Here is a 26,358-nt window from a genome sequence, read left to right as displayed (position 1 = left end):
CCTGGGGAACTACAAGCCTGTCAGCCTGACCTCGGTGCTAGGAAAGGTGATGGAACAGGTCATCTTGAATGCAATCACGCAATGTATGCAGGACAACCAGAGGATCAGGCCAGTTAACAGCTTAACTGGGTTAAGTTCAGAGCCCCTCACTACAAGAAGGATATCGAGGCCCTGGAGCATGTCCAGAGAAGGGCAACGAAGCTGGTGAAGGGCCAGGAACACAAGTCCTGTGAGGAGCGGCTGAGGGAACTGGGGTTGTTGTGTCTGGAGAAGAGGAGACTCAGGGGAGACCTTATTGCTCTCTACAACTACCTGAAAGGAAGGTGTGGGGAGCTGGGGGTCAGCCTCTTCTCAACAGGTAACTAGTGATAGGACTAGAGGGAATGGCCTCAAGTTGCGCCTGGGAGGTTTAGATTGGAAATGAGGAGCCATTTCTTCTCAGAAAGAGCAGTCAGGCATTGGAACGGGTTGCCCAGGGAGGTGGTGGAGTCACCATCCCTGGGGGTGTTCAAGGAAAGGTTGGACGTGGTGCTTAGGGACATGGTTTAGCGGGTGACATTGGTGGTAGGGGGATGGTTGGACCAGATGATCTTGAAGGTCTTTTCCAGCCTTAATGATTCTATGATTCTACTGCAAACGGCAGAACAGATCCTTTGAAGTTTTTCTACAAATGCTGCCTAACCACCTTATCTTTATTTCTGCTTACAGCAATGTAAGTGGTGCAAAGGGCAATTCTGCATGGCAGTATATTTCACCGGAGGAAAAACAAATTTCCTTGCAGTAGGATTTAATTTCCTAACAACATACTCAAGACTACTTTGTATCTTCTGTGACAAGAGATTTAATGGTTATTAAGCAACTCAGATATTCACACAGTAGAAAAGCTGCACCATCAATTCTAACTATAATGGAAGAGTGTAGTATCAAACACTGCTCACTCATTTGGATAAATTATGTCATGATTAACATATTTTTGAAGACCTTTTCTTGAAACAGGGCAACAGGTTGGGAAGTTACGATGGGAACAAAAATTAAAAGATACACAGAGGTAGCATAATCACATAGACTTTGTTTCCTTTGGAAAAATCAAATAAAAATATGTCTATATGACTCCTGAAGATACATAGTATTATTCCTAAAGCAGCTAACTTTAATATTTTAATAGAAATAGCGTAAGTCCCCACGTTAGGGTAAGAAGAGAGAGCTCAAAGTAATCTGAAAGCAATAGTCATCCAATTCAATAATTGTATTGAGAGATTTTTTTTTAATATATAACTCTATATATACAACTTAGAAGAAAAGCTAAATTGGCTGTCTGAGCTAATCCTTATAATCTCCTGTTCACTTTTGGATCTATGAATTTATGTCACTCATTATTTGGAATTTCCAGAAGCAAACAATGTATATTTTTAAGATGAATACAAAGCACTTAACAAGGCTTGTCACTTGCAAAGCCTTTGAGAAAATAGAACCATAGACTGATAGAATCTCCTGAGTTGGAAGGGACCCACAAGGATTACCAAGTCCCGCTGTTGGCTCCACACAAGTCCACCCAAAAATCAGACCCTGTGTCTGAGAGCATTGTCCAAATGCTGCTTGAACTCCGTCAGGCTCGGTGCCATGACCACTGCCCTTGGGAGCCTGTCCCAGTGCCCGACCACCCTCTGGGTGCAGAACCTTTCCCTCACACCCAGCCTGACCCTCCCCTGTCCCAGCTCCATGCCATTCCCTCGGGTCCTGTCGCTGTCCCCAGAGAGCAGAGCTCAGCGCCTGCCCCTCCGCTCCCCTCGTGAGGGAGCTGCAGGCCGCCATGAGGCCTCCCCTCAGCCTGCTCTGCTCTGGGCTGAACAAAACAAAGGACCTCAGACGCTCCTCATACCTCTTCCCATCTAGACCCTTCACTATCTTCATAGCCCTCCTTTGGACACTATCTACAGCTTTCTTTCTTTTACTGTGGTGCCCCAAAACTGCACGTAGTACTCAAGGTGCAGCCACACCATCGCAGAGTAGAGTTGGACAATCACTTCCCTTGACTGGCTAGCAATGCTGTGCTTGATGCACCCCACTTTAAATCCCCACTATAAACCCCACTATAAATCACACCACTAACAAGAATAACTCTAGAAGCTCCAGATCAGAAGGCATAAGGAGAGCAAAAGAGATCTGGGCTTACCAAATGACAATTAAAAAAAAAAAAAAAAAAAAGGAAGAGAGAGGAAAAGATAGGAAATCCCCTAGGAAAAATAAATAAATGTATATATATCTCATTTTAGTCTTTGCAGAGACCTGGCTGTCTTTATTTGGATACAACATAAAACTTTTGAAGTTGTAACTAAGCTGTGAAGATGAGTTATTTCCTTACAGTGCAGTAAATGGAAATATAATAATACATTCATCTCTAGTCTACTCCTTCAGATATGGGACAGAGAGGAAGGGAAGATGTGCATCTGGGAACTGATGCACTGGAATATTCTTGCTGCCATCACAGTAAATATAAAGGGCTTGTTACGCAGACCAAGGACACTCAGATCACAGTAAGTGATGAAAAACGCTAACACTTTTGTTGCTACTTGTAAATCTGGAGCTTTGAAGGGTGAATTAACACACAGGTACGCAGTGAGAGAAAGCCAAAAATTACAGCTGCTACAAAGGTTTCATGATACACTTTTAACTAAAAGAACTAAGAAAGTGGCATGGCAGCAGAAATAACCAACAGTTTTACAATAAATAAATATCTGAATAAAGAAACAAAAATTGTTTCAAATCCTGGGGCAGTCCTTTCACAGACATCCTCAGTTATACCTATTTAAGTACAAATATGCCAGGGATCAAGCAGCACATAGTATATGAAAATTACAGAAAACATAGGCAAGAAATACATAAATCAAAAGTTTGTAAAGCCTGCAGAAGATTTTTTTATTTTTTAAGAAGGGATGTGTGGATCAAGACAAAGAGGATATTCAGTATCATACATGACAGATAGTCAAAAGCCAAAAAGGAAACAGTGGTTGATAGACCCCAAGTGTAAGGACTGGCAAGCACACAGGAAAGGAAATCCTGTGCCAAGTGGACTGTGGTTCAACATGCCATCTAATCATTTACAGAGATTACTGTAAAGTAAAAGCAGATGGAAAACTAGTTTACAGTGGGGCTAACAAAAACTCTGCTTCAGAGCTAATATGCAAGCCTTTGGTCACTGCCCAGTGTACATCAAGGGACTGCCATCTCAGTTTTCAAATAGCGAAAGGATTGGAAACAGACCCTCCTCCTTTCTGCGGAAAGGCAACTTATCTGGAATATTGCATTCAATTCTAGACAGTCAAATTGGAGCAGTTCAAAAGAAACCACCACAAATGGTTCTGGGGCCTGAGGGACTGATTTATGAGGAAAGATGAAAAGAATTAAATATGCATAGCTTAGCTAAGCAGTGACTAAGGAGAGAAATTAACAGAAATTTGAAGGGTGAAATGGAAAAAGAAAGGTTATATGTCATAAAAAGGAAGGGAACTTGGAACAACAGAACAAGTTTAATATAGTGTAAATTTAGACAGAGTACCAAGATACAAATAGCACACCTGGATGAGATTACCAGGTAAAACTGCAAAATCCCTTGTTTTGGTATACTTACTGTGTGGACAGACACACAAAAGCACCAACAAAGGCACAGCAGTTTTGGGCACTCAGGGCAGCCCAGCCAGCTCTGGCATCTCTGCATGACCCTGCATGCTTTTGTAAAGACAAGGCTCCAAGAAAGTAGGGAAGCAACCACCAGGGCAATTTTGGGTATGTAGAGTCATACCATTTGCCTCTGAAAGACCTCTCTCCCTCGCGCTGTGGGGATAGCTATTGGACCTGTCCACGGTTAGCCTGGGCTATGGTTAGAATACCAAGAATTCATGCTAGGCTCAGCTGGATCTTCAGGGATGAGTGAAAACAAAAACAGGCAGAGCAGGTGTCCTGAAAACATAGTTTATCCGAGTATGTCAAGGTCACCTTCCACATCTACCATCTAAACATTATACTCTTGGTCACCTAATACTATAGTCATATGGAGGCATATAACATAGGAGAAAAGAAGTGCAGAGAACAACCCCTTACCAAACTTGAGTGTGAACATACAACAACAGCAATATCACTTTTAGGTTATGTTAAAATGGAAAAACCCTGTTGACTATTTCTCTTCTGAGGAAAAGCAGGAAAAAATTGAACAACTTCATCTCATATGAGAACCAAAAAAAGACAGTGTCAACGTATGGACCCCTAGTCTACATGAAACTTCAAGTTTTTGCACTGAGGAAGTAACTAGACAAACATACAAAAAATACTTCAAAGCTATTGAAGAATCTGAAGTAGAAATCCAATTATTGTTGCAGCTCCAACATTATTTCTCACAAGACAGAAAAAGCGTCTCAGAGACACAATAAATCTATATATTCATTGGTGATTAGAAGGAAGTACATCATTTAGATTGCTTTGAGCTTTATTTTTCACAATCTATGATTTACACATACCACTACTATAACTAACACCAGTAATGCAACTCACTAAATGAAATAATTGTGTGCAGAGCAAAACACCTGAAGTACAAGTTATTCATTTCATCCACAATCTGAATATAAATTTTTTTCCTGTTTCACAATAAACTGAGTACTGGGTAAGGGATACATAGATTTCACATACTGCCTTACAGCCTCCTACAGTAACATACTTAACTACTATCCCCTCCACAAAGACTGAGGGAAAAAAGGGAAAAATTCTGCATGCCTGCCACCATCCTTCCTTATCTTCAGCTTAGATGCCAATGTTTATAAAACTTTTACAGGAAGAAGCTTTGATTCCTTGTATAGTAAAAGGATCACATTTGAAAGCCATTGATTAGCTTTCAAAAAATGACCTTAATAGACCATTCTATTTTCAGTAGAAGTCTTTACAAGGTCTCATATATATTTCATATGTCATGCTTCGTAACAGGATTTGCCTCAAATTTACCACAGCAGGGCTCCGTCAGCCTGGGGTGGAATGGCCTAAATCTATCGTCTGCTCTGAATATGACTTCGATTTCTTCTGAAAAGTCAAACTGCATAGAAAGGCATTCAGAACAGGATTTCCAGCCCAAGGTATCAAACCCCAGGTTTTCCTTCTTCCCAAGAATAATACTTTCTGTACTAAAGTCAAATATGAAGTATAGGTGAGTAATGCACACTTCCACGTGAAAACCTGACAGGAATGCCTCCATTCTAGCTGGGCAAAAGCCTCCTCATAAATGACTGGGGGGCCATCTGCTCATGTGCCATGCCTTCCCAGTTCATACTACTTACCAGTTCCTTTCTTCACAGAATCATCTAGGTTCTTGCTGACCATAGATTAAAACACACTATATGCCAGCTCTCTGCATCACCTTACAGATAGGGAAACTTGTCACAGATGGTTGTCTTTCAATGTACAACAATGAAACTGGTAAGGAAAACAGATCTAGCAGTATTATTTGCAATTGCATTTCTTCAGATTACAAAAGACTGATCAATGTCATCTGTTGTCTGAGGGAGAGTCCAGCAGTCAAAACACCAGAACTTGTACATTTCTTTTAGTAGGTCTTATTATGCTGTTGTTTGCACTGAAGGCAGTTGCTTGAAAGCAAACAAATGAAAAATACACATTTCAAGATACAATCAAATATTAATTCTTTTTTTTTTTTTTTAATGTTGGCGGTACTTTTTCATGATATATCACAAAATTTGCATAAGGACAACTCTTCGTTGTTCCCAAACCAAACTTTCATTGACTTAATTGATTTTCATTTGTTTAAGTACAAATTAGAATTACTTTAATTTAGAATTTTACTTGCTTTGAAATAACTATTTTTATACTGTGGCAGTTCTGATGCAAGTATTTATTTCATTATCTACAGATGTTTTCTCTTAGGCTTTACAACTTATCAGCTGTGCAAAATTTACCATGATATAGTCTATTATTTTGTCTGAAATAAGAAAGAAAAAAAAAACTGTGATTATTTGGAGCAAGAACTTATTTCAGGAATGAAAATAAGTTCCTGATTCTCAAAATTTTCACCAACTTTGTAATGAAAAATGGCTACATCACTACAACTTCACATGTGGAAATAGAGAGGTTTGGTTCTTTTTTGCTGTTCTCTATTCCTGCAGTAATCTTCTCAAAAAAATGTAATATCAGAATTCTAAGGCTTCATGCATGCTGTGCAATATGGTGAGAAAATATGGTACTTTGACCTTTACAATCTTTTTGCATTTTCTTTTCAGGATGGTTATATTTCTTCGCTGTCTGCAGAGTCACTATATTAGAAGAAAAAAAGGAGTACAAGGACCAAAAATATGAGAGATTTCTTTATAATTTCTTCACAAGTTCACAGTTAAGTTTTTCCATAGAAAATGCTGATATGCCTCTCCTTCATGGCAGATTTTTTTTCACAGTATGAAACAAAATGTTCAAATAGAAATTTGGGGATGACTGTAATTTTCTTGGAAAATATTATAAATACAACCTATGCTTAGTTTAGTACAAAGTTAGAATCCTGTAGCCTTCAACTGTCCATGTTGATACTGCTCCTCTTGCTGTTATTTCAAATTGTATTTTTCCAAAAAGAATTTTCTATTCAATCTTCTATTTAGAAACTCCAAATGAGTTGTTACAGTTAGGAATGTTTTATTCACTTGAAGGCATACTTGACAAAATATTAAATTACCAGTATTACAAAAGTGCAAAGATAACTGGGCTACTACAGGGCCAAAGTACATTTTTCTAAATATCACTTCCCATGTTTATATATAGATATTAAAGGTTTTTTTTACTTCTTTCCTGGCATCCACTGTCATGATTCCTAAGTTTTTCATATCTAGATAGCAAATTAGCTCAAATTTTTAAAAAAGGAAAAAAAACAACCTTGACTTTCTGTCATTGTCACATGAAACCAGGAACAGGAGAGTATAAATAAATCAGTAAATCTAGTATCAAGAGCTGGTACAGAAGTACTATGTTCATAAGTTGTGCATTTTCTTTTTTTTCCTGTTGACTTGCACCTACCCTGTGATTGGCATAAGAGAGTCAGAGAGGTTAACAGAAGTAAAAATGGTCTAGTTGTGGTTCTACTTGTATCGAGACTTGTAAGACAAAAAACACGTTTCTTGATTGTAGAATTAAAAACCACTGTTTTACCTAATTCTTCAGATATCCTTCATGACATCTCAATTATCATACTTTTTTTTTTTTTAAATCTACTTTGTATATCACTGGAACACTAGACTCAGTCTGTCAAAATTGAGGAAGAAATAACGAGTACTGCGTTAGCATTATCTTTGTGTACTTTAAATTGTAAGTTTATGACACAAATGTCTTTCAGTAAAATCCCTTTAATCCTTCAGAATTGCTTAATACACCTTCACAGGATCTGAATACTCTCAAGCAGTGGCCACTCACACACAACTGATCCTCCCCTCTTTCTGGGCTCCCAGGGAAGAGGACCTCCCGCTCTTTTTAAGCGGCTGTCCTAGATATCTCATTCCAGTAATAACCGTAGCCTCATGCCAAAGGTTACTGGGTCAGAAGCATACACAAGGAAAAGGAACATTTGACATGAGAGTTTGCTGACACCACCATGAAACACCAACCTCAACTAAAGAGATGGCTGTTGAATAGGGACCAGTACAGACACCCTGTTTGTACTTGTAGCTCTACAGCTTACTGCCATAAATTTTACTTTTTTGTGCCTTGAGCTCCTCATCATAGGTAGATTCTCTATGTAACTAAGGATGTGAGAATTCTCAGGGACATCATAAAATGCACTGCATAAATGAACACCGCATTCCACTCAACCCTGGAGCAGAAGAAATCTAATTTACAAGAAGAAAACACTTTGAAGACTTTATTAGTTTTCTCACCTCACTAACGGTCCAGCATGACAGAGCTATGTGTCTCCTCCACTTGGGGTAATCACGCATCCTACACACATGCTTCCATAGGAGCAAAGGGCTCCCTTATCATAGACCACTTATCATAGACCAACTTGGGGACTCCAGTTCTTCTTTTCAGGCTCCTCTTCTTTTCTTATTCAGTCTAAGATACAGCAATTCACTCCACTGAACACATGAAATCTTCACAGACTGCCTCACTGTAATAAAGCTGACATGAACATATCACATGTTTCACCCACTGTATTATTACCTCTTCCCCCTCAGGGGAATCAATTTCAAGTCCCCATCCTCTGTAAACTAAAACTAATGTATCACATCACATCTTCCCCCACCCCTTTCCAAGCTGCATACACTTCAGGTAGATCTACTGCTGTGGCACAAGTCTGGAACCAAAGACGACTCTGGGTGACTCAAGAAGGGCTGAATTACTTGGCAACAGCACCCAGACTGAATTCAAAGTGCTAAATGAGAGCTTGGGACAATATGACTCTCTCTTTGAAAACATCCTGTAACATGCTAATGCAGTCCATCCTATAACCCTGGTGAAAAGGAAGCAGACAACACCACGGGTGAAATGCTCATCCAGCTGTGCTGGGTATCCTAGTGGTTAATAATTTTATTGAAACAGAAAATTTATTAGAATGAAAAAGTGGGGTGAAATTAAATAAAATGGAAATCATAAGAATAATCCAAAGAATTTACTCTTCTTTTATTCATAAATATGATAACTTTATTACTAAACATTCTGTGAATTAGTGTGAGAAATACTCAAGATGACACCTATAAGATCATTACTGCTAGCTTTGGCCTTTCAAGACAAAGTATATGATTAAGGTCTCTGGTACTGCAGACTGAAGTCAAGACAATTTTATTTTTTTTTAATGTAATAAAAGATCACTGGAGTATATAGGTTTTTTAAATATTATGATTAGGAGACAGTGAAAAGAAGGAATAAATCAGTATAGGTTACAAGATATCTTACGAGGATATAGCAACATTTAAAGGCCAACTCTTTCAGAGCATCTTCTACTCTAAATAATTTTCTCCACAGACAATCCTTGCCATATGTTTAGACGGTGGAATTAACAAGGGCTAGGTGTTAGAGAAATTTGTAATAATTGCTTTTTTGTCTTGTTTCAAGTCCTGAATTAAATTCACCAATAAGCATCTAGTTAATATCTCCATTCCAGATCTCTGTAGGTATTGGTCTCTAACAAAACAAATTTCAATGTTTCATAATTCCTACAAAGGAGATTAAAGGAATCAGAAAAAGAGATACTCCCAAACCAGAGAACATAGATTCTGATGCTCAGATTTGATATTTCTAGTATTTGGATAAATTCACTTGGCTCAGATTTTCAGCTGCTCTGAGTATCACTCCTTACCAAAATCTTCATTCTGTTTTTAGATTCATGCATCTCTACAACATTTATAGTGGAAATCAGACTCCTGGGTAATGAATTTAAGCTTCCTGAAAAAAAAGTACTGCTCTTCTTGCTACCTTCGGAGGTCCCTTAGAGGAAGTCCAGAGTACAGGTGGAAAACCAGAGCCATAATACATAAATGATGATATTTATGTCATAACTAGATATACAGGGGATAGAAGCTAGCAGCAAGATGCTGCCTAATTTGCAAAAATTACATTCATTTGTACAGTCTGTCACACAAATCACTGAGATAAAATGGTACCCACTAGCTGGCAGATAACATGTGGCAGCATCCTACAAACCACTGCGCTCTCTGCTAAATAGCTTGCACCAACTGATTGCCAAGGAGAAGCTACTCACACAGGCAGGGACAGCTCTCAGAGGCAAAAATGCTTGGCCACAAAAGAAGATGGGCACCAGTAGCAGCAATGTGAGCTGCTCAAACAGGCAGACATACACACTGCCTGTGTTTCAAATGCTGCAGGTGCCAGCTGAAGATGGTACGAGGGCAGCAGCAGGTCTTTTTCCAGGGTTTTACTGGGATGAAAGACCATGCTGGGCATTGCCCCAGACAGCCTGGTGTGACTACACAGCTGCCTTGCTTAGAGGAGCGGGAGGGTGGACTAGAGACCTGGTTACTTCCAGCCTGAAAGGTCCTGTGACAAGATGACGACAGTACAGCTCATTTTCACAGTGTCCTAGTGGGAGCAGCACATTGAAAAAAAATGATGGAATATTAGTGAAATTGTACTAAAGCACTAGAAGAAGAATAGGTATAGACCTTCTCAGCTCAGATCTCCACACTCCAGTCTGCAGAGATTAAAGCACAAAGTGCAGACACACGCAACATCCAGGGAGATACCACTACAGTCCATAAAATACTAGCTTTAAAGTGACGTTAGTCACCTTTTAGATACTTCCCTCTCTCTAAAGTAGACCCAGAGACAGTACTCTCTGCAAATATGTTTCTTCTGGTTCAATGTCTTTTCCTTCTGATACAGAAATCATCGATTAAATGGATTAAACACAAAGCGTGGTGTGAAGACTCGTGTGCTATCCCTTGCGAGGTTCAGCTGCTCTCAGCAGATCTCAGAGCATCACTGGTGCTGCCACTGGCACTCAGCCCTGGCCCATATTCAATCCCAGCTTTCTGCCAAACACAGACATGAGTAACACTATTGGCATGTTAAGTCAAATGGTAAGGCTCAGAGGAGGAACACTGAGGAGGGTTTCTCCTTCACTAATTACAGGTGGAGGTGGAAGCAAATTCACTAATTCTGTGTGGGGAAGCACAGGCAGTAAAATGCCTTCCTGGAAGGTTCAGCCAGCACCCATTGCCTTCTAAAGCACACTATTTGGAAGAAGTGCTATGGGGTAAAAGACATTGATTTAGTAAAAAACCTCTTATTACAAAATTCCTAATTTGGAAAAGAGGAAATAATATTGTCAAAACTGTAATGTACATTCACCTTTCCCTCTGATGTGTTTTAGTCCTTCATCCCTGCCCTCTAACCAATGCAGTGAACATCCCAAGTAGTTGTCAGTCAATTCCTTTTAATGAGAACCTTATAGTAATCCTTCTCTCTTGTCAATTAAGGAACCTATGGTATCATCATAGTCACATATACAGTATGTCATTGAACACACACATGCCCACATACACTTTCACTTTAAGAAAGTAATTCCAAAGCGAATAAAGACGGAACAAGACTATTCTGACATCTTCAAGATGATACGCTGCGAATTCCCCATCTGCATTTCTCAAGTCTCGTGACAGGCTCCAAGACTTATTCTTAGAATATACCTTTAGAACTACCCAGTAAAACCAATCTGTGCTTTTCAGCATATACAGGGAATTTAGGCTAGGAGCTCCCATCAGTACTCGGAAAGCAGTTCCATGCACAAGTCCCACTGAATCCAGACAGGAGGAAACCCTCATAATTAATTTCCCTTTGAATTCCAGAAATAATTCCATGGCACCTTAATTTCATAATAAAACATCAAAGAACCACATTATTGGTTTCTTAATGCAGTATTTTAAAAATAGTTCCAGAATGGCCTTGGTACACTTACATTATATCAAAGACCACAGTCTGGGAAGAAAACCTCTTACAGCAATCTGCCATTTGTCATGTAAAAAAAGTGACATAACCACTAGAAATCTGAAGTTTTCCAAGTCCTGTAGTAAAAAAAAAAAAATGCCCATGGCTAACAAACTCCTCCTGGCTGCCAAAAACAAATATCTAAATAATAATTCATTACTATGATGTAAAGACAGCAATTTCCATTCAAACACTGGATGCTTTAAAAAGCAAAATGCAAAAGCTAGAAAAACACCCATGCTAGGAAGACAAGCACAATCTTGACAGGCAGATAAAAAAAAAATGCTGCTAGCAATTTGCTCTGCATTGAATCAATGCATTTAGCACAGATCCTAATTTCATGCTCTAAGGAGGTAGCTTGCATGATTCAAGGTTAAAAGTTCATTTCATTTTTTAAGTTTGTCCCACCAAATAGCCAAATATTCTGATAAAGAGAGGACACAAAGGTTTGATCTACATAGATAATGAGATGTGCTCTTAATTATGAGCTATTCTCATTTATAGTACCCTTGCAAAGTGTAAGAGCAGTGTCCAAGGTTGTCCTTATAGGCATCTTTACCATTATGCTATATATGACACGTTTCTTCTTTTGGGAAATTATTTTCTTCAGTGAATAATTAGAATTAAAAAAAAGTTTAAAGAGCTAATCAGTATGAACTTCAGAATGAGAGCTTTATCACACACACAATGAAGTTGCCTCTGAACAGAGGAGAAAAAGAAACCCTGCTCTGCCTGCATATTCACATGCAAAGTAACAACTCCCCTTCCCGACTACCACGTTGACATCATGCAGCATCTGCCTCCGACTTTTTGCATACGCATTGAAAAGACACACCTCGCAAATAGAAAGACAGCTTTATGATCAAAATAACCATTTTGTTACTCACAGCATTTGATAAAATGGTAATGAGACATTCTTTCATCTCAGGCTGTAGTCTTGCTACAGGTTTCAGCATTCTCTTCTGCTACAACTGTGATGCCCTGGAAATGCATTATTTAGAGCCCTTCCTCAGGTATCCGGTGTACATCAGAATACATTATTTAACGCAGGTTCTGTTCCAGGATCTTGCAGAGGCTTCCAAGTCATCCTCGCCCGGCTGCTGGAGTTACAATAAACCTCTGTGTGTCTTGAGCCACGACTACTGCACGTGCTATTGTAGCACGATTGAGTGACACTGCTCCTAATCCCACATCCCCAGGAATAGAAAGATTTAATTGGTGTGCACTTGCAGCCACATTCTTCCAGCACTGAGGTGTGCTGCTGCACTGCGGCTCTCGCAGTCCTGCCAGTTAATGGCTTTTCAATAGCTTTCAAATGGCAGCAAACTAAGCTTGATGAGTGGGCTCGAATGAAATCGCAGAACAAGGGATCTTAAATTTTACTCGTGCGTGGCGTTTGTGCGCCAAATGCAACCAGATTCTTAGCTGGTACTAAAACATGATTATTTTTAGTTGCCACCAGTTGCTGTGTGAATAGGAAATTGATATAGGTTCCCAAAAATAACCACCTTTTAGCATCACAGATCATTATGTCAGTTTGCTGTAAGGTAAAAATCAGGACAGAGCTCACAGCCATCTTCAGACTCTCCTGGTTTATGCATGGGTTAGTTTAAATTGAGCTGAGAAACATGCTTGGGTGTACATTCCTCGATATGCTCTTGTTTTGGCATTTCTTTGTATTACACTGCATCTTTTTCACAGATGGAGTATTTCTGTCAGAAGAAGGAAACTGCAGGCTCTGCATGGTTTATGTCATGAATATGTGCGTTATCTAATGATATTGTAATCACCGATTCTAAGAAAAAACGCCTAAGAAGATGCATCACATTTAAATATGAAATAGGCTCCACTGAGAACAAGTCCATACAATTATTTAGCAGACCCCGGAACAACAAGTCAGTGTATCCTGACGCATTACCCGGCTTCAGATTAAGGGCACACAAAAGGCAAACCTGCATTGTATTTTAAACACCCAAACCGCATCATCCTCTGAGCACAATCCCTGCATTACTTTCCCAAGAACAGCCACCTAAGTATTTGGTTACTACTTCTTCAAGAAGAACTAGAGCAAGACATTTAAATAAATCAAATAATAATTTAAGAAAATGGTGCTCAGAGGGGATTTACCTTTGCTTACCATTTGTCATGCTTACCACAGTCATCATTTCACTGAGTGAGAGCTCTTGTAAAGGGAAACTGATAGCCCAGCCATATTTAAATCTTTTATTCATCTGAAAGGTTCTCACTTACTGTTTTGTATACATAACATTTTTAACAGCTATGGAGCATTAAAGGGACTACAAAGGGAAAAGGGTCTGTCTCATTAGTAAGGATTACTAATTCAGATTCTATTAACTATTCTGCAAAGTTCCCACAAGAGCAGAAAGATGTATATTCACAGGCTTCCCATGATCCATTAGCAAAACCCTCAGGTGAAATCTCTCAGCTCCTAACAGCCACATATTTCAAACCTACTTTTAGGTATAGTACGCACAACAACAGTTTTGCCAGAGTAATTATTTAGGTGTTTTTGTTGTTGTTGCTGCTTTTTACTGAAAACATATTTTTTCAAAAGAAAAGGAAAACAATGCAGAAAAATAACCTCAGGAAAGAGGGATAGATTATATAAAGCACAATACAGTAATTATATTACTATGGAAACTTTTTATTGTAAAGTAATTAAAAAGTAAATTTTTCCAGACTTCCTTTCACATATATCTAACACTAGGCCACCTTGGGCCATATGGCTTATAAAAAATGCATACATAGTGCTTTAAGAGGCAATGTAAGTCATAGTCCATGAGCAAGTGTCAAGTAACGTGACAAGAAGCCCTTTGAGCACCACTTTTGGGCTGTGCCGTGCCTAAGGGCACCGGGCTGCCACCCACCCACAACAGCCTGCTGAGAGCAGGAGGGCTCTGGGCAAGCACTGGTGAATGGGAGCAACAGGCAAAAGGTGTTTTTTCTCAAGACAGCATGAAGAGGAAGAAGAAGCATTTGGACTTTGGCGTGAACCTAATGTGGGAGAAAAAAAAAGGTATTAGGATTTGCCTTCCATATAGAGAGGACCAAGGTACAGGGCAGGCTCCTGAGCACCTCAGAACGTTAACTTCACGTTTAATCACAGAATTAATATCCCAAGTTGGAAGGGACCTATAAGGATCATTGAGTCTAACTCCTGGCACCACACAGGTCTACCCAAAAATTCAGACCATGCAACTAAGAGCACACTCTAAATGCTTCTTAAACTCCGACAGGCTTGGTGCCGTGACTACGTCCCTGGGGAGCCTGTTCCACTGTGTGACCACCCTCTCAGTGAAGAGCCTCTTCCTGATGTCTAGCCTGCGACAGGGGAGATTCAGCTTGACACCATTCCCGCAGGTCCTATCGCTGGTGACTAAAGAGAATAGATCAGCGCCTGCCCCTCCACTCCCCCTCGCGAGGAAGCTGTAGACTGCAATGAGGTCTCCCCTCAGCCTCCTCTTTTCCTGGTTGAACAGGCCAAGTGGCCTCAACCGCTCCATGTACGTCTTCCCCTCCAGGCCCTTCACCATCTTTGTAGCCCTCCTCTGGACACTCTCCAACAGTTTCATGTCCTTTTTGTACTGTGGTGCCCAGAACTGCACACAGTACTCATGTTTACATCAGACTGTTCATATTTACATCAGACTAACTGGGAGCAGTCATACTGTCTATGACCAGGATATGCCCCCACTTTCTTTTCTCTCTTACCATGCACCGGGCCACGTAAGCAGGGCAGTGCAAGGGGCCACTTGACACAAGAAGAGCCACAGCATTATGCCGTGGCTGGGGACTGTGCCTTGCCACTGGACCTTTGGGTCCATCAAGCAGCACATAACCCCACCTGCAGCAGGGCCTGTGGCCTCTCCTCTCCTCTCTGTGAGCCCATGTGCCAAAAATATGAGGTCAGTTGCTCAAGTGTGATTGATAGCCTGCAGGTGAATGAAAGACAGGTGCCAAGTGTGTCTCACTCCCAGGATGTGGCATTCGCAGACAGCTAACCTCAAAAGACCTTTCGTTTTACAATATCACATGCTTGGGTTTTTGACTTTTTTTTTTTTAATTTAGATTTATTACATAGCTAATTATCATTAGTGGACTTTGCAAAAGATGTGAAAATTCAGAAAATGACATTGTATATTGCTGTCACCAAGAAGTTCTGACTCAAGTTGAAGGGCGGCATTGAAGCAGTGCAAAAATGAGGAAGAAGGAAAGATCCCAAAGAAATGGGATGAAAACACTAGGCAGGGTAAAGAGAATGAAGTGGAGAATGAAAAGAAATAAAGCCATCAGATAAATATTAGTATAGATGGGATGGACCTTCAGGAGAAGTGGCAACTAAACCAGAGGCAAAAGGAAGCCAGCACAGGAGTACTGAAAGAGGACAAAATCTGATCCACGTGTTGGAAAGACATGTGATTTCCACTGCAGCCTTCTTCTACGCTGGAAAGTAGAGAAAGAACAGAAAGAGAAGAAACTGTAGTGCTCATGGTGGTGGATGTCCATGTCATAAACAGATTTCAGGTATGCGAACAACAAATAAAAGATCTTGGATTCTAGGATGACTCCAAAGGAGGAAATATTTTGTTGTCAGTGATTATACAAAGCAAATGATACAATTTGTTTATTCACAAGAAGAGGGACATTAATTGTGCTAGACATTTTCTCCTGACTGAAGTCCAGGAATGAGAAAGGAATCCTAAAGTAAAAAAAAAGGACAGAAATGACATTTAAAGTCCAGCCATTTAAGCAATGCAGATGTAACTGTACAAGCTCTTCAGAGTGTTGCAAAAGTGCCTTCTTTAAATATTAGGGAACACAGACACGTTTTCAATCCAGTGCTTAAGTCTACAGAGACACCCAAGTGTACTTGGACTGGAGAACAAAGACTGACCTGGTACCAAACCTGACGTTAAAACACCGAATACTAATATATTTGATTTTGTCTAGCTTACCAAAAATAGCGATAAAAGAGAATCAAGGTCAGAAAACAAGATATATATGGCCGTTTCAGAAAAATTCCTTGTCACCTTTTCCTATAGGAAGGAAATAGTCACTTTTATGCTAAGTGCAATTCCAGCATTCAATGGAATTACAGATTAAAAAAATAAAATAGAATCTTCAAACTGGTTAGCCAACACTAGGATAGTTATTTGTCTTAACATAAAAGTGCATTTACAGGCTGCCAACTCAGAGTGTACACTGCTTCCATATCTCAATTTCCAAGGCTCAAAACTTGTCTTAGACAAAGTACCTATGAAATGTTTTCTAAACCCAGCACACAAAAACATTGCTTAAAATAAGGTCTTGCTGCCAAAAACTGACATGCTGTATTGTATTCATGTCATGTAAATATTTTATTATTCTTAGTGTCTCCTGGTGTCACAAGCAACCAAACATCTAATATTTTTAACACCTTAGTGTTTTATACTTCTCATATAACAGCAAGATTTGCTGTAAAAATGCAGACCTATCTGAAAGCAATTTAAATCATGAGAAAAACACCATAACTGCTGGTTTTAAAAACGTGACAGATGCTCCCCATTTATGACATTTTCATGCATTGCAACAAAGTTTGCTATATTCCTTCAGATGTTACAATTTCAATGCATTACTTATGGGTTTAAGACTGCAATGCTTCACCAGACAAAAACCATGGAATGCAGAATAACATTAACATTCCTCATATATTTTGACAAATCATACTACTTAGCAATCACTCCTTGGCCATGCCATCCAGCTGCCAACAAGCCACTCTTCAGGAAACATCTGGTAGTTGTATGCTCTTCAGGAAGCTAGGGATGAGCCACAACAGATGCAGATACTTAGCAAGAAACACCCTATATAGCAATTTTCTCCACATGAATCACAGCAGAACAGAACACAGCAATATTTCCACATAAACTTTCAGATGAATTGGCCCGTAAGATATATGCAAGGTTTGTTCCATAGATAGCATCAACAAACCACATCTAATCACTCAATCACTCAGAGTGTGTCTGACCCCTAGAGAACTAGATGAGTTCTTTTCTCTTCCTCCAACCTTTGCACACTTTCTTCCATTACCACTTCATCAGAAATACCTTTTTTTTTTTTAAAGGATGTATGGGATCTTCCTCCCATTCTTCTGTCACTGGATCAAATCCTTACAGAATAAGAAAAATTAAAAAAAAAACTTTTTCTGTCTTCTCCATTTACTGTTACAACTTAATGTTATAAACTCTACATTACAGTTATAAACAGTACATTAATAATGTCACTTACAGGACATTATTATCCAGTACTAATGAACTCTGGAGAATTACCAGTAGAAGTTGCACGCCACTTGAGAGAACTACTTACTTCCACGCCCAAAATGAACATTTTTATGCTGTGTGTAGACCTCCCTAGCAGCTCCTTCACTGGTTAAGATAAAGAAAGTATCATATGCGGTGACAGAATAGAATAATAACAAGACTAAATACAACAAAGAAATCTCAGTGGTCTCATATGCTGGTAGTCCTATCTGTGGCACTGCTAGTGACGCAATAATAATTTCTTTGTTACAATCGGTGTATAAATTTTTTAAAACTACATTTCTTACTACATTTGATGCAAGGATGTTAGAGAGGAGCTGCAGATTTATTTTTTTAAACATGAAAACCCTCTTACGAATCTGAAAAGAAACTATCCAGACGTTAAAATAATAAGCAGAAAAATGAAAAACATGACAGCCATCACTACCACCAGACAAGTGAAAAATGAAAAAAATCACCATGAATTGCCACGTAAAGAGTTATTATATGATCAGATAGATTTTTTTTTTCCAGTTTATAATATTCAGGAAAGAAATAGACAAAGATAAAAATTCGGTTCAACATATAAAGTGTATTATCATCCTCCTGATAATTAGCAAGTGCTATGACCCATTGCACTGTATCCCTAATATTTCTTTTCTAATTAGTATGATAGTTTTAAAACTATGAGACTAATGACCACACTACAAGATGGATAAAAAGCCTGGAACAGAACAGAAGAATGTGTGTAGCTTTACTGGGGCAAATGTTACTTCAACTGTGTAAATCTTTAACAATAAAGAAAGAAAACTTGGAAGAATTGCAGAAGAAGCACTTAAGATAAAATGCAATCATAATTTAGAAAAAAATACCTTAGCTGAAGAAGGAAGCGGAAGAATCAGACTCCTCTGGGACTACAGGACAGCGCAGAGGATGGTGTGGCAATTGGTAATCCCAGAGATAACTCCAATACTAAGTGTTCAAAAAAAAATAATACATGGACTGCTGTTGAAGATATGAAAAGGGTTGGTGACTTCACAGAATTTAATTTCACCCAATGATGATATCCTACCTGGATTTGGTAGGTTTAATTTTCAAAAAGCTAAACAAACAAAGATTTCTAGCTCTCAATTCAGGATTCTGAGGTTTATTACCAAGTCTTACATTGAATAAGAAAAAGGGAAGAAGATTACCTGCAATATTTTACAGATACTTTCACAATAAAAAGAAAGAAGAAATTATGTTGAAGCAAAATTAAATGAAGACGATAAAAATAAAAATCCTAAGTGACTCCTTGTATCATTCTTATGAACTAAGAATATAATTAATAAAATAGCCAGTGAGGACACAGCAGTGTTGTTACTAAACAGGTGATTATTAGTTTTTTGCTGGTATTTCTGAAACATAGACAGATAAAGTAACTGGAATGTGAGCACAGAAGTCACAAAGGGAAGGAAGAACAGGAAAGAAAATGGAAGAATGCTGTTAAATATTAAATATTTTTAAAAACAGTAGTCTATATATGCAGAGCAAAAAAAAACCCACTGAATAAAACACATTTATATATGGAAAACGACATGCAACTGTTATAGACCAAGAACAGAATAAATATTAGATGAAAGTTTTAATTGAAATCACAAGATACTGAGGATAGTTTTGTAGATATAAGATGTATATTGGCCAGCTATCGTTGTACTGAAAATGATGATGCATATAATGCTTTGATATATAAACACTGAAATATAAACACTATAATCAAAATAGAGTATTATTAAGTTGCAGAAAAGAATCTAAAAAACAAAGACTAAAATTAGGCAGAAAGCTACCCAAGATCTATTTTATTTTCTGATCTTTCTATTATTCTACTTTCCAACTCATTCTACATACAACCGTTTCTTTTTCAAAGCCTTTCTGCTCTCCATTCTTCATGTAACTTAGCTTAACTTGTTAATGCATATTTGGTTCCAAATTCGTTCTTATGAATAAAGCACTGATCAGAGATAGGACTTTGGGAAAGAACAGGTGCAAAGACTGGAAAAATAAATCTCAATCACTCTGATTCTACACCTTCTCCAGTCACTGATGGTCGTACTTATTTATTTCCACTTTTTCTTTATCTGCATCAATGCTTAAGAAATTCATCATTCTGACCTCAGAGACCAGGTAAGAGCCTGAACTGATAAGAATGATAATCGAGCCAAACGGTCTGATAATAGGAACTTATGAAGTGACTTAAGATAACATGATATGTCTTGAGAATAACGTGGAACAGTAGATAAAGTTAGTGAATAAGAGAGAGACAGAATTTACTTCAGTCAGCATTAACATAATAGAGTTAACTTCTCATTCTCAAATAAGCAGAAATTAAACTAGGAGCTGGTAAAAAACGGACAGCTGCTAGTGGAAGGAGAGGAGGAATGAGAGGAGTATGCTAAGAAGCTAGGAAACAGAGGCATGGTAAGAAGAAGACCATTAAAGACATCAACTTGTAGAGATGTCCAAATAATGCTGAGGAAACGGTAAAACAATATGACTTTAATAAAATAATTTAGGGTCAAATTACGGGCAATCAACGAGGTTATGAATAAAGGCAGTCAGAAAGGTGGTGGAAAAGAACTTTACAGTTGTGATGCCAGTAAGAACAACAACAAAAAAAAGGATTCCCCAAACATAGATCAAGAATTGTGTGGAGAACTCTGATGACTGGTTTAATCAATAAATACAAGTTGCCTTGATAATCAACTCCCCTAAACAGAAATAACTAAAATATTCAGATCAGATTTCTGTCTTTTGTATACAAGTAAAAAATAAAGAAAAAATCCCTCAACTCAGCCAGTAGACGATTTACACGTGAACAAGTGAAGAGTAGGGCAGCTTTTTACAGTTACTACACATACCACTAGAGCAGCAATAAAAATGAACACAATATCTAAATTCAGATAGCTGAAACCCAATTTTCCTATTTTATAATAATGTTATATTGAATGCACCAATGATTAGAAAACCTGTGGAATCTTACAGAATGATGCATTTCCTTTCCTACTGGAATGGCCAGCTGTTCATAACCAACAGAAGGTTTGTTTCTTTGCTCTCAAATGAACACTTACCTCTTACAGTCAAATGCTGTATTAGAAAAGTAGTTACTATTCTAACACCCTTTTCTTGGACATGCAACAGTATTTACCTTTTATTTCAAATAGTGAGGGACACCTGAGAAAGTAACAACAGAGAAAGGCACAATAATGAGGAGATAAAACATATCTGAAAAGAATTATCCAGCGGGCTAAATTATGTCATCTCAATCAATTTAAAAGGCTTTAATTCATAGTGGAGTTTTTCTTGAGAAAGAAAAGAAAGTTTAAGAAGAATTAACGTGATACCGCACCTTGCCATCCTGGGAGAGTGCAAGCTGCACGACAAGTTATTCCCCTTACCTTTTGGCCCAAATACATTATGCTGAAATCTCCAAGGATCAACACTGTAAATTCTTAGAATAAGAGAAAACCATGCAAGTTGATACTGACTAGAAATAATTCTTTCAGAATTCTTAGATTTTAATGTCAAAATCAGTAGGGGCTCTGTCATTGTCTTCAAAGGGAGCAGAGCTAAACCCTTTAAAGTGAATGACCTAAGATTACCGGAAAATGACACAAATGAGCTATCTTGGAGGAAAGAATAGGCAATTATACGCAGCACACCAAGACTAATTTGCATAACGTCTTTCAAATGATCATGTTGAACTTAGTGTTAACTGAAAACTATGCATTTACCCATTTCTCAATATCTTTCTCATTTCAGAAATACTTTTCCCTATTATTAACATATTTGTGTCAAATTCAAGGACAACATAGCAGTAGGTAAGGCTATTTCGAGTAATTAGGAGGAGTTTTTTCATCATTGACTCTAAGTCTAATCTTACAGCCATGGCTGAAAGTCAAGAGTAGAGAGGGCTTAGCACCTTTTACTGTTAGTCTTCCTGGAACTTCATCTATGTAAACCTAATGTTGTGTTAATGTAGGTTTACAGAATTCAGTACCTTATGTTTTAAAGAGAAAAATAATCATATCTGCCAAAAAAAATCAGCATTTACTAAACCTAATTATAGTGTCTGAAGTTAACACGTATTTGGAGTTTTTGCTAAAGACAGTTTCATATTAGGATGCAATTAATCAGCAGAAACAAATGTCAAAAATAGACTTTTAAACATGAAAAAAAATATAAAGGCTTAACAAAGAGACATACCAATAATAATATGAATAAGCCCAAAGCTTTGGGATATTAAGAAAAAAAATGGCATGCCTCTAACTTTTTTTTCTCCTTTTGACTAGGGTACCAGAAATAATAAAGAAGACAAGTTGTAGCTGGTTTTCTGTGGTTTGATTTAAAGTGCATAACCACAGTTAGAATAGCTCAAAGTTGGCACATCAAGTCAAAGAGTGGATAAACAGGGTCCTTCAAACACTAACTTGGGAGATGAGCTAACCTTATATGAATCCTCATCTCAGAGTAGTTAAATAGCCTTGTATCTGGTCTCAGACAACATCTGGTAAGGAGTTGTGTGCAAAAATTCCATTTAAATGTCGGCATGAAATATGTTCATCAGTTTAAAAGGTGATAGAAAAATATGACTCAGTAGATACAGATATTTCACAGTGAGACTGGGAGTAACAAGGCTTGCAAAAGGATTTTGCTCACTGAGTTAAGCTGCTGATAATTGACCTATGGAGTAAAGTGGTCAGCTCCTGACCCACCAAAGAGATGCTGTATATCAGCAGGGTTCAGGACCCACATCCTGGATAAATGACAAATTAATGCTTTCTGAGATGTTGCAAACAACGACAATAAGTGGAAAAGGACAAAATAGTTTAAAATGCTCTCCTTGAAACAGAAATATGAAGGCAGCATGCTGCACTCAGATTATTTCATCTACTAAAAGCAGAGTTACTAGCTACACTTCTACAACAAATAATCCATAACCCACTGCCAGAGATACAGGGTTGGAAGCTACCACCCTCTCCAAAGACATTTTTTCCCCCTTGATTCTTCCCCATATTCACAGAAGTACATAGTGGACAAAGAAAAGCCTTCCTCACCAAAAGTGGCTTTTCAAAGTACAAAATTTGAACAACAGATGTTGAAAAACAAATTTTGAGGCAATTCATACTGCAGGCTTCTAGCTTTTTTCCATAAGACCACATCCTAGAGACTTGACAGTACTTTTGCTTTTCTTATTTTATCAGTAGGATTCCAGGACATGGGACTTAAGATGACGACTCATGGTCCTACTCTCTGTAGTGCAGTCCCTGAAGATGACAAATGATTGGAATTGTGCTGTAATAAGCAAGAACAATCTCCTCCTTGTTGCCAAACACCACCTAGGGACATGCCCTAGAAGGTCATTGGAATGCAGGAGAAGACAAGACTGAATGACCATGAAGAGCCTCAGCAGGTAAGGAGGAGGGCCAGAGCCTTTCCTAACTGAAATGAGATCAGAAGGGGACAGCAGTGCTACAGCTATCCTGGCTGAAAAACGTATTTTTTTCCCCCATGTAAAATTTTAAGGGGGAAGAGAGCAGAGATTCAAGAGCAGTCTGATGAAAGTAATGCTGCTTTGACATGCATTAGCCTAAGACTAACTCTCCGCTTTGATTATTTGCATGATATTCCCTTATACATGGTAGTGGATGCTTTCTTGTCCTCCAAGCTTCATTTTCAAAAATGTCTCTTGGAAATCTTCCAGAGTCCCTGCCCATGATGGCCTCGCTCTTATTCTTTATTGATTAGGTGCCTTTGAGTTGTATTTTCATTCACATCTTACCATACCTCTTAGCGAAAAGGCAACAGCTGCTCCACCCTGGTGAGGAACATAGCCCTTGCACTCAGTTGTTTCGGCTGCTCACTGTAGTTGTGTACCAAGAAGGGCACTTGTGGAACATTCCTGTTGATTAGTGCATTAAGTTAGTAACATGCTCCTCTTCTAACAATGAGCATCTCTACGGTTGATTTCCTGTATCTCTCTGGGCCTTTTAATAAATATTCACACAAATAAATTAATCTCCTCAAGGAGACTTTTAAACAAAATTTGAGGACAAAATCTCTTGTGTAACTTGCTAAAACAGTAGGTTTGTTGTGCACAGAGAGGATTTGCTGGCAAACACACACAAGCTACTGTTTGAATAGGTAATGTCATGGTCCATCTACTGCTCTTGGATGACCCAATTGTACTTATCCCCTTGTAGGGATGCCACAAAGAACAGCAGTGTTCGTTTTTATGGAGTATGAAGTATTCAAGAAGAAAATCAGTGTGAGAGAAAGACTATACTCCTTCCAGTTTCTGTTAAGACCTACATCTGAAAGGAAAAATAAACCATTAAGGAAGACAATTCTACAATGTTAATATCAAAGTTTCGAAAAGCAGCACAAAGACAGTCTATGGCATAGCAGCTCTTTGTTGATGAACTAGGTAAGAAAAAGTTATTTCAGATGATCTTCACTGTTTAGCTGCAGCTGAGAGATGAAGGACATAAATTTCACAAATAAGATTTACGTACCTAGGGTCAGCAGTAAACTAGACAAATATCCAATACCAAAGTTTCACATGAAAATAGTATGAAGCATGTGTTCACGTAGAGATGTCAAGAAGAGTACTAACAACTATCACATTATAGAGACCATATATTTCCAACAAGACATTATTTTCAAGAAGCTGAAAGCAAAAAATATATGGGGAGTTATTTTTAGCATGCCTGTAGGATCCATAATGTACAATCACATTAACGGATATATAAATCATGATCTATAGAAAGTTGTATAAAGATTGTGACACTGCTGATCTACTGAAAACCTCCCTCCCAAACCAGCCACTTGACAGAGGGGGAAAGAAAGTATTGATTTATTCAGAATTAAAGTAGAATTTTAAATTCTCATTTGCCTCCCTTTACCATGATGTGCATTTTCCCTTTCATGGATATGATCTGATTCACAGGAAAAGCATACAGGGCTTGAAACACTTGATTGTACCATTTCTTTGGTCCCTGCTCTGAAACATATACCTCTCTATGTGGGTGCACAGCTTCCATGAAATTTATGAAGCAATTTGTGTTTTTCTATCCGTTCTTCCCTGAAGGATCACAGTGCAAAATGGCTAAGGGAACTTTACTGAGCTCCTGTGGGGTAATTATACTTAGAAAGAAAAGTGTTGCACCACTACAATCCTTTTACCTTGCCCTGTTACCAACACTGTTATCTGTGTGCTATCAAGTACCCACAGCCTCTAAAGAGCAAGGAAGTACAAACTAAGCTGTCACACTGCCAAAGCCTCAGCAGAGCTCTCAAGCTGATGTTTTTTGAAGCATGACATAGTGCTGCAACCTGTCCCATCCTGGGACCCCAAGAGCCTGCTGAATTCAGAGTCCCACCAGACAGCACCTCTCTGCTACACGTCTCCTGAAAAACATACAGGCTGTTTAAAAACATGCAGGTGTTCTGCAGCAAACATCTTTGTATGTAAAATGAAACACCTGTGAAATGTGCAAAATGAGCTTAATGTTTATTTTTTTTCAAAATAAGAAAAATCATTACCCATTTCCAAAGTCATTCTGAGTTTAACATATGTTCTGTTCCTACCAAAGATATGAACAGCAATAAAGGCAGATTACTACAGTCGCCTATTTGCTACCCATCTCAAATACTTGCTACGTTACTGGAAAAAATAAGCTATTTTTATACGCAGACCATAGATTAGTTGGCTGACCCTATTTTATAAAGTAAGCACCTGGTACGACTCCTGTTGACAACGGAAGCAATCTGCTTTCAGCACATTTGACAATTTCAGCTCTGCCCTCCAAGTGTCCTCAGCCTGCTTCAGATGCTGTTAACCCTAAGAGCCGCAACCACCTATCTCAAGCAACAACACTCCTTCGTTCAGCACTCGCTGCTCCCTTCCCACATGCTTACCTCCCTTCGATTCACAAAGACTGCCGGAAGAATATAAACCACCACCTAAACCCATACATTTCTATTTCGTTTCTTTTCACCCCATGGCTGACACTGCTGTTATCTTTAAACCTGCATAATTTTACTGGAATTTATGAATTACTGTTGTCAACAGCGGTAAGGAATAACGCTTTATCTGATGAGATAGAAGTCACTACCACATGAACAAAGACGTCAGAGAAAGCATTTTCTACCTGACTAGAAAATTATCAACAGCCTTTGATAAGAATCACGAATGATGCTCAGATCACATTAGGAGAGATCTAAGAAGGAAAGAGATGAAAAACGCTGAGAGTAAAGGAGAAAAAAGCACATGAGCCAGAACTAGTTAGTCTTCAACATGCTGCATCAGAACTGCAGGATCAGATTATTAAAGGGAAACAGAGGTGCCTGTAAGGAAATACTAGAAAGAGACCTTCAGGAAAGAAAAGGCTTTTGAGTAATCTTGTCTACTGTGGGTATGAGTGCTGGGAAAAGATTTCCTGCCTCAGATCATTAAACTCAGGCATTGGAGGATGCCATTTTTTAAAAATCAAACTAGTTATTTTTAGTTTAGTGTGTAAGATTATCTTGTTATTAGATCATGTAATTATAA

General features: G+C 38.5%; 1 protein-coding gene across 4 annotated transcripts in view; it reads right to left on the bottom strand.

Annotated features, from left to right (window-relative positions):
• Positions 1-26,358, bottom strand: part of MYO16 (myosin XVI) — a 387,593-nt gene that overhangs the window by 302,222 nt on the left and 59,013 nt on the right. Inside the window, exon 1 of one of the 4 annotated variants that reach the window (XM_040536868.1) lies at positions 12,360-12,719. The exons of the other annotated variants lie outside the window; for them this stretch is intronic. Coding sequence (XP_040392802.1) covers positions 12,360-12,387 — 28 coding nt within the window. The 5' untranslated portion in view covers positions 12,388-12,719. Of the gene's footprint in view, positions 1-12,359; positions 12,720-26,358 lie in introns of those variants that run through there. 4 annotated transcript variants of the gene reach the window in all.

Source organism: Cygnus olor, chromosome 1, assembly GCF_009769625.2.
Source record: "Cygnus olor isolate bCygOlo1 chromosome 1, bCygOlo1.pri.v2, whole genome shotgun sequence".
NCBI lineage: Eukaryota > Metazoa > Chordata > Aves > Anseriformes > Anatidae > Cygnus > Cygnus olor.
Note: the sequence above shows the minus strand (reverse complement) of the source record. Positions and strands in the feature narration are given on the sequence as shown.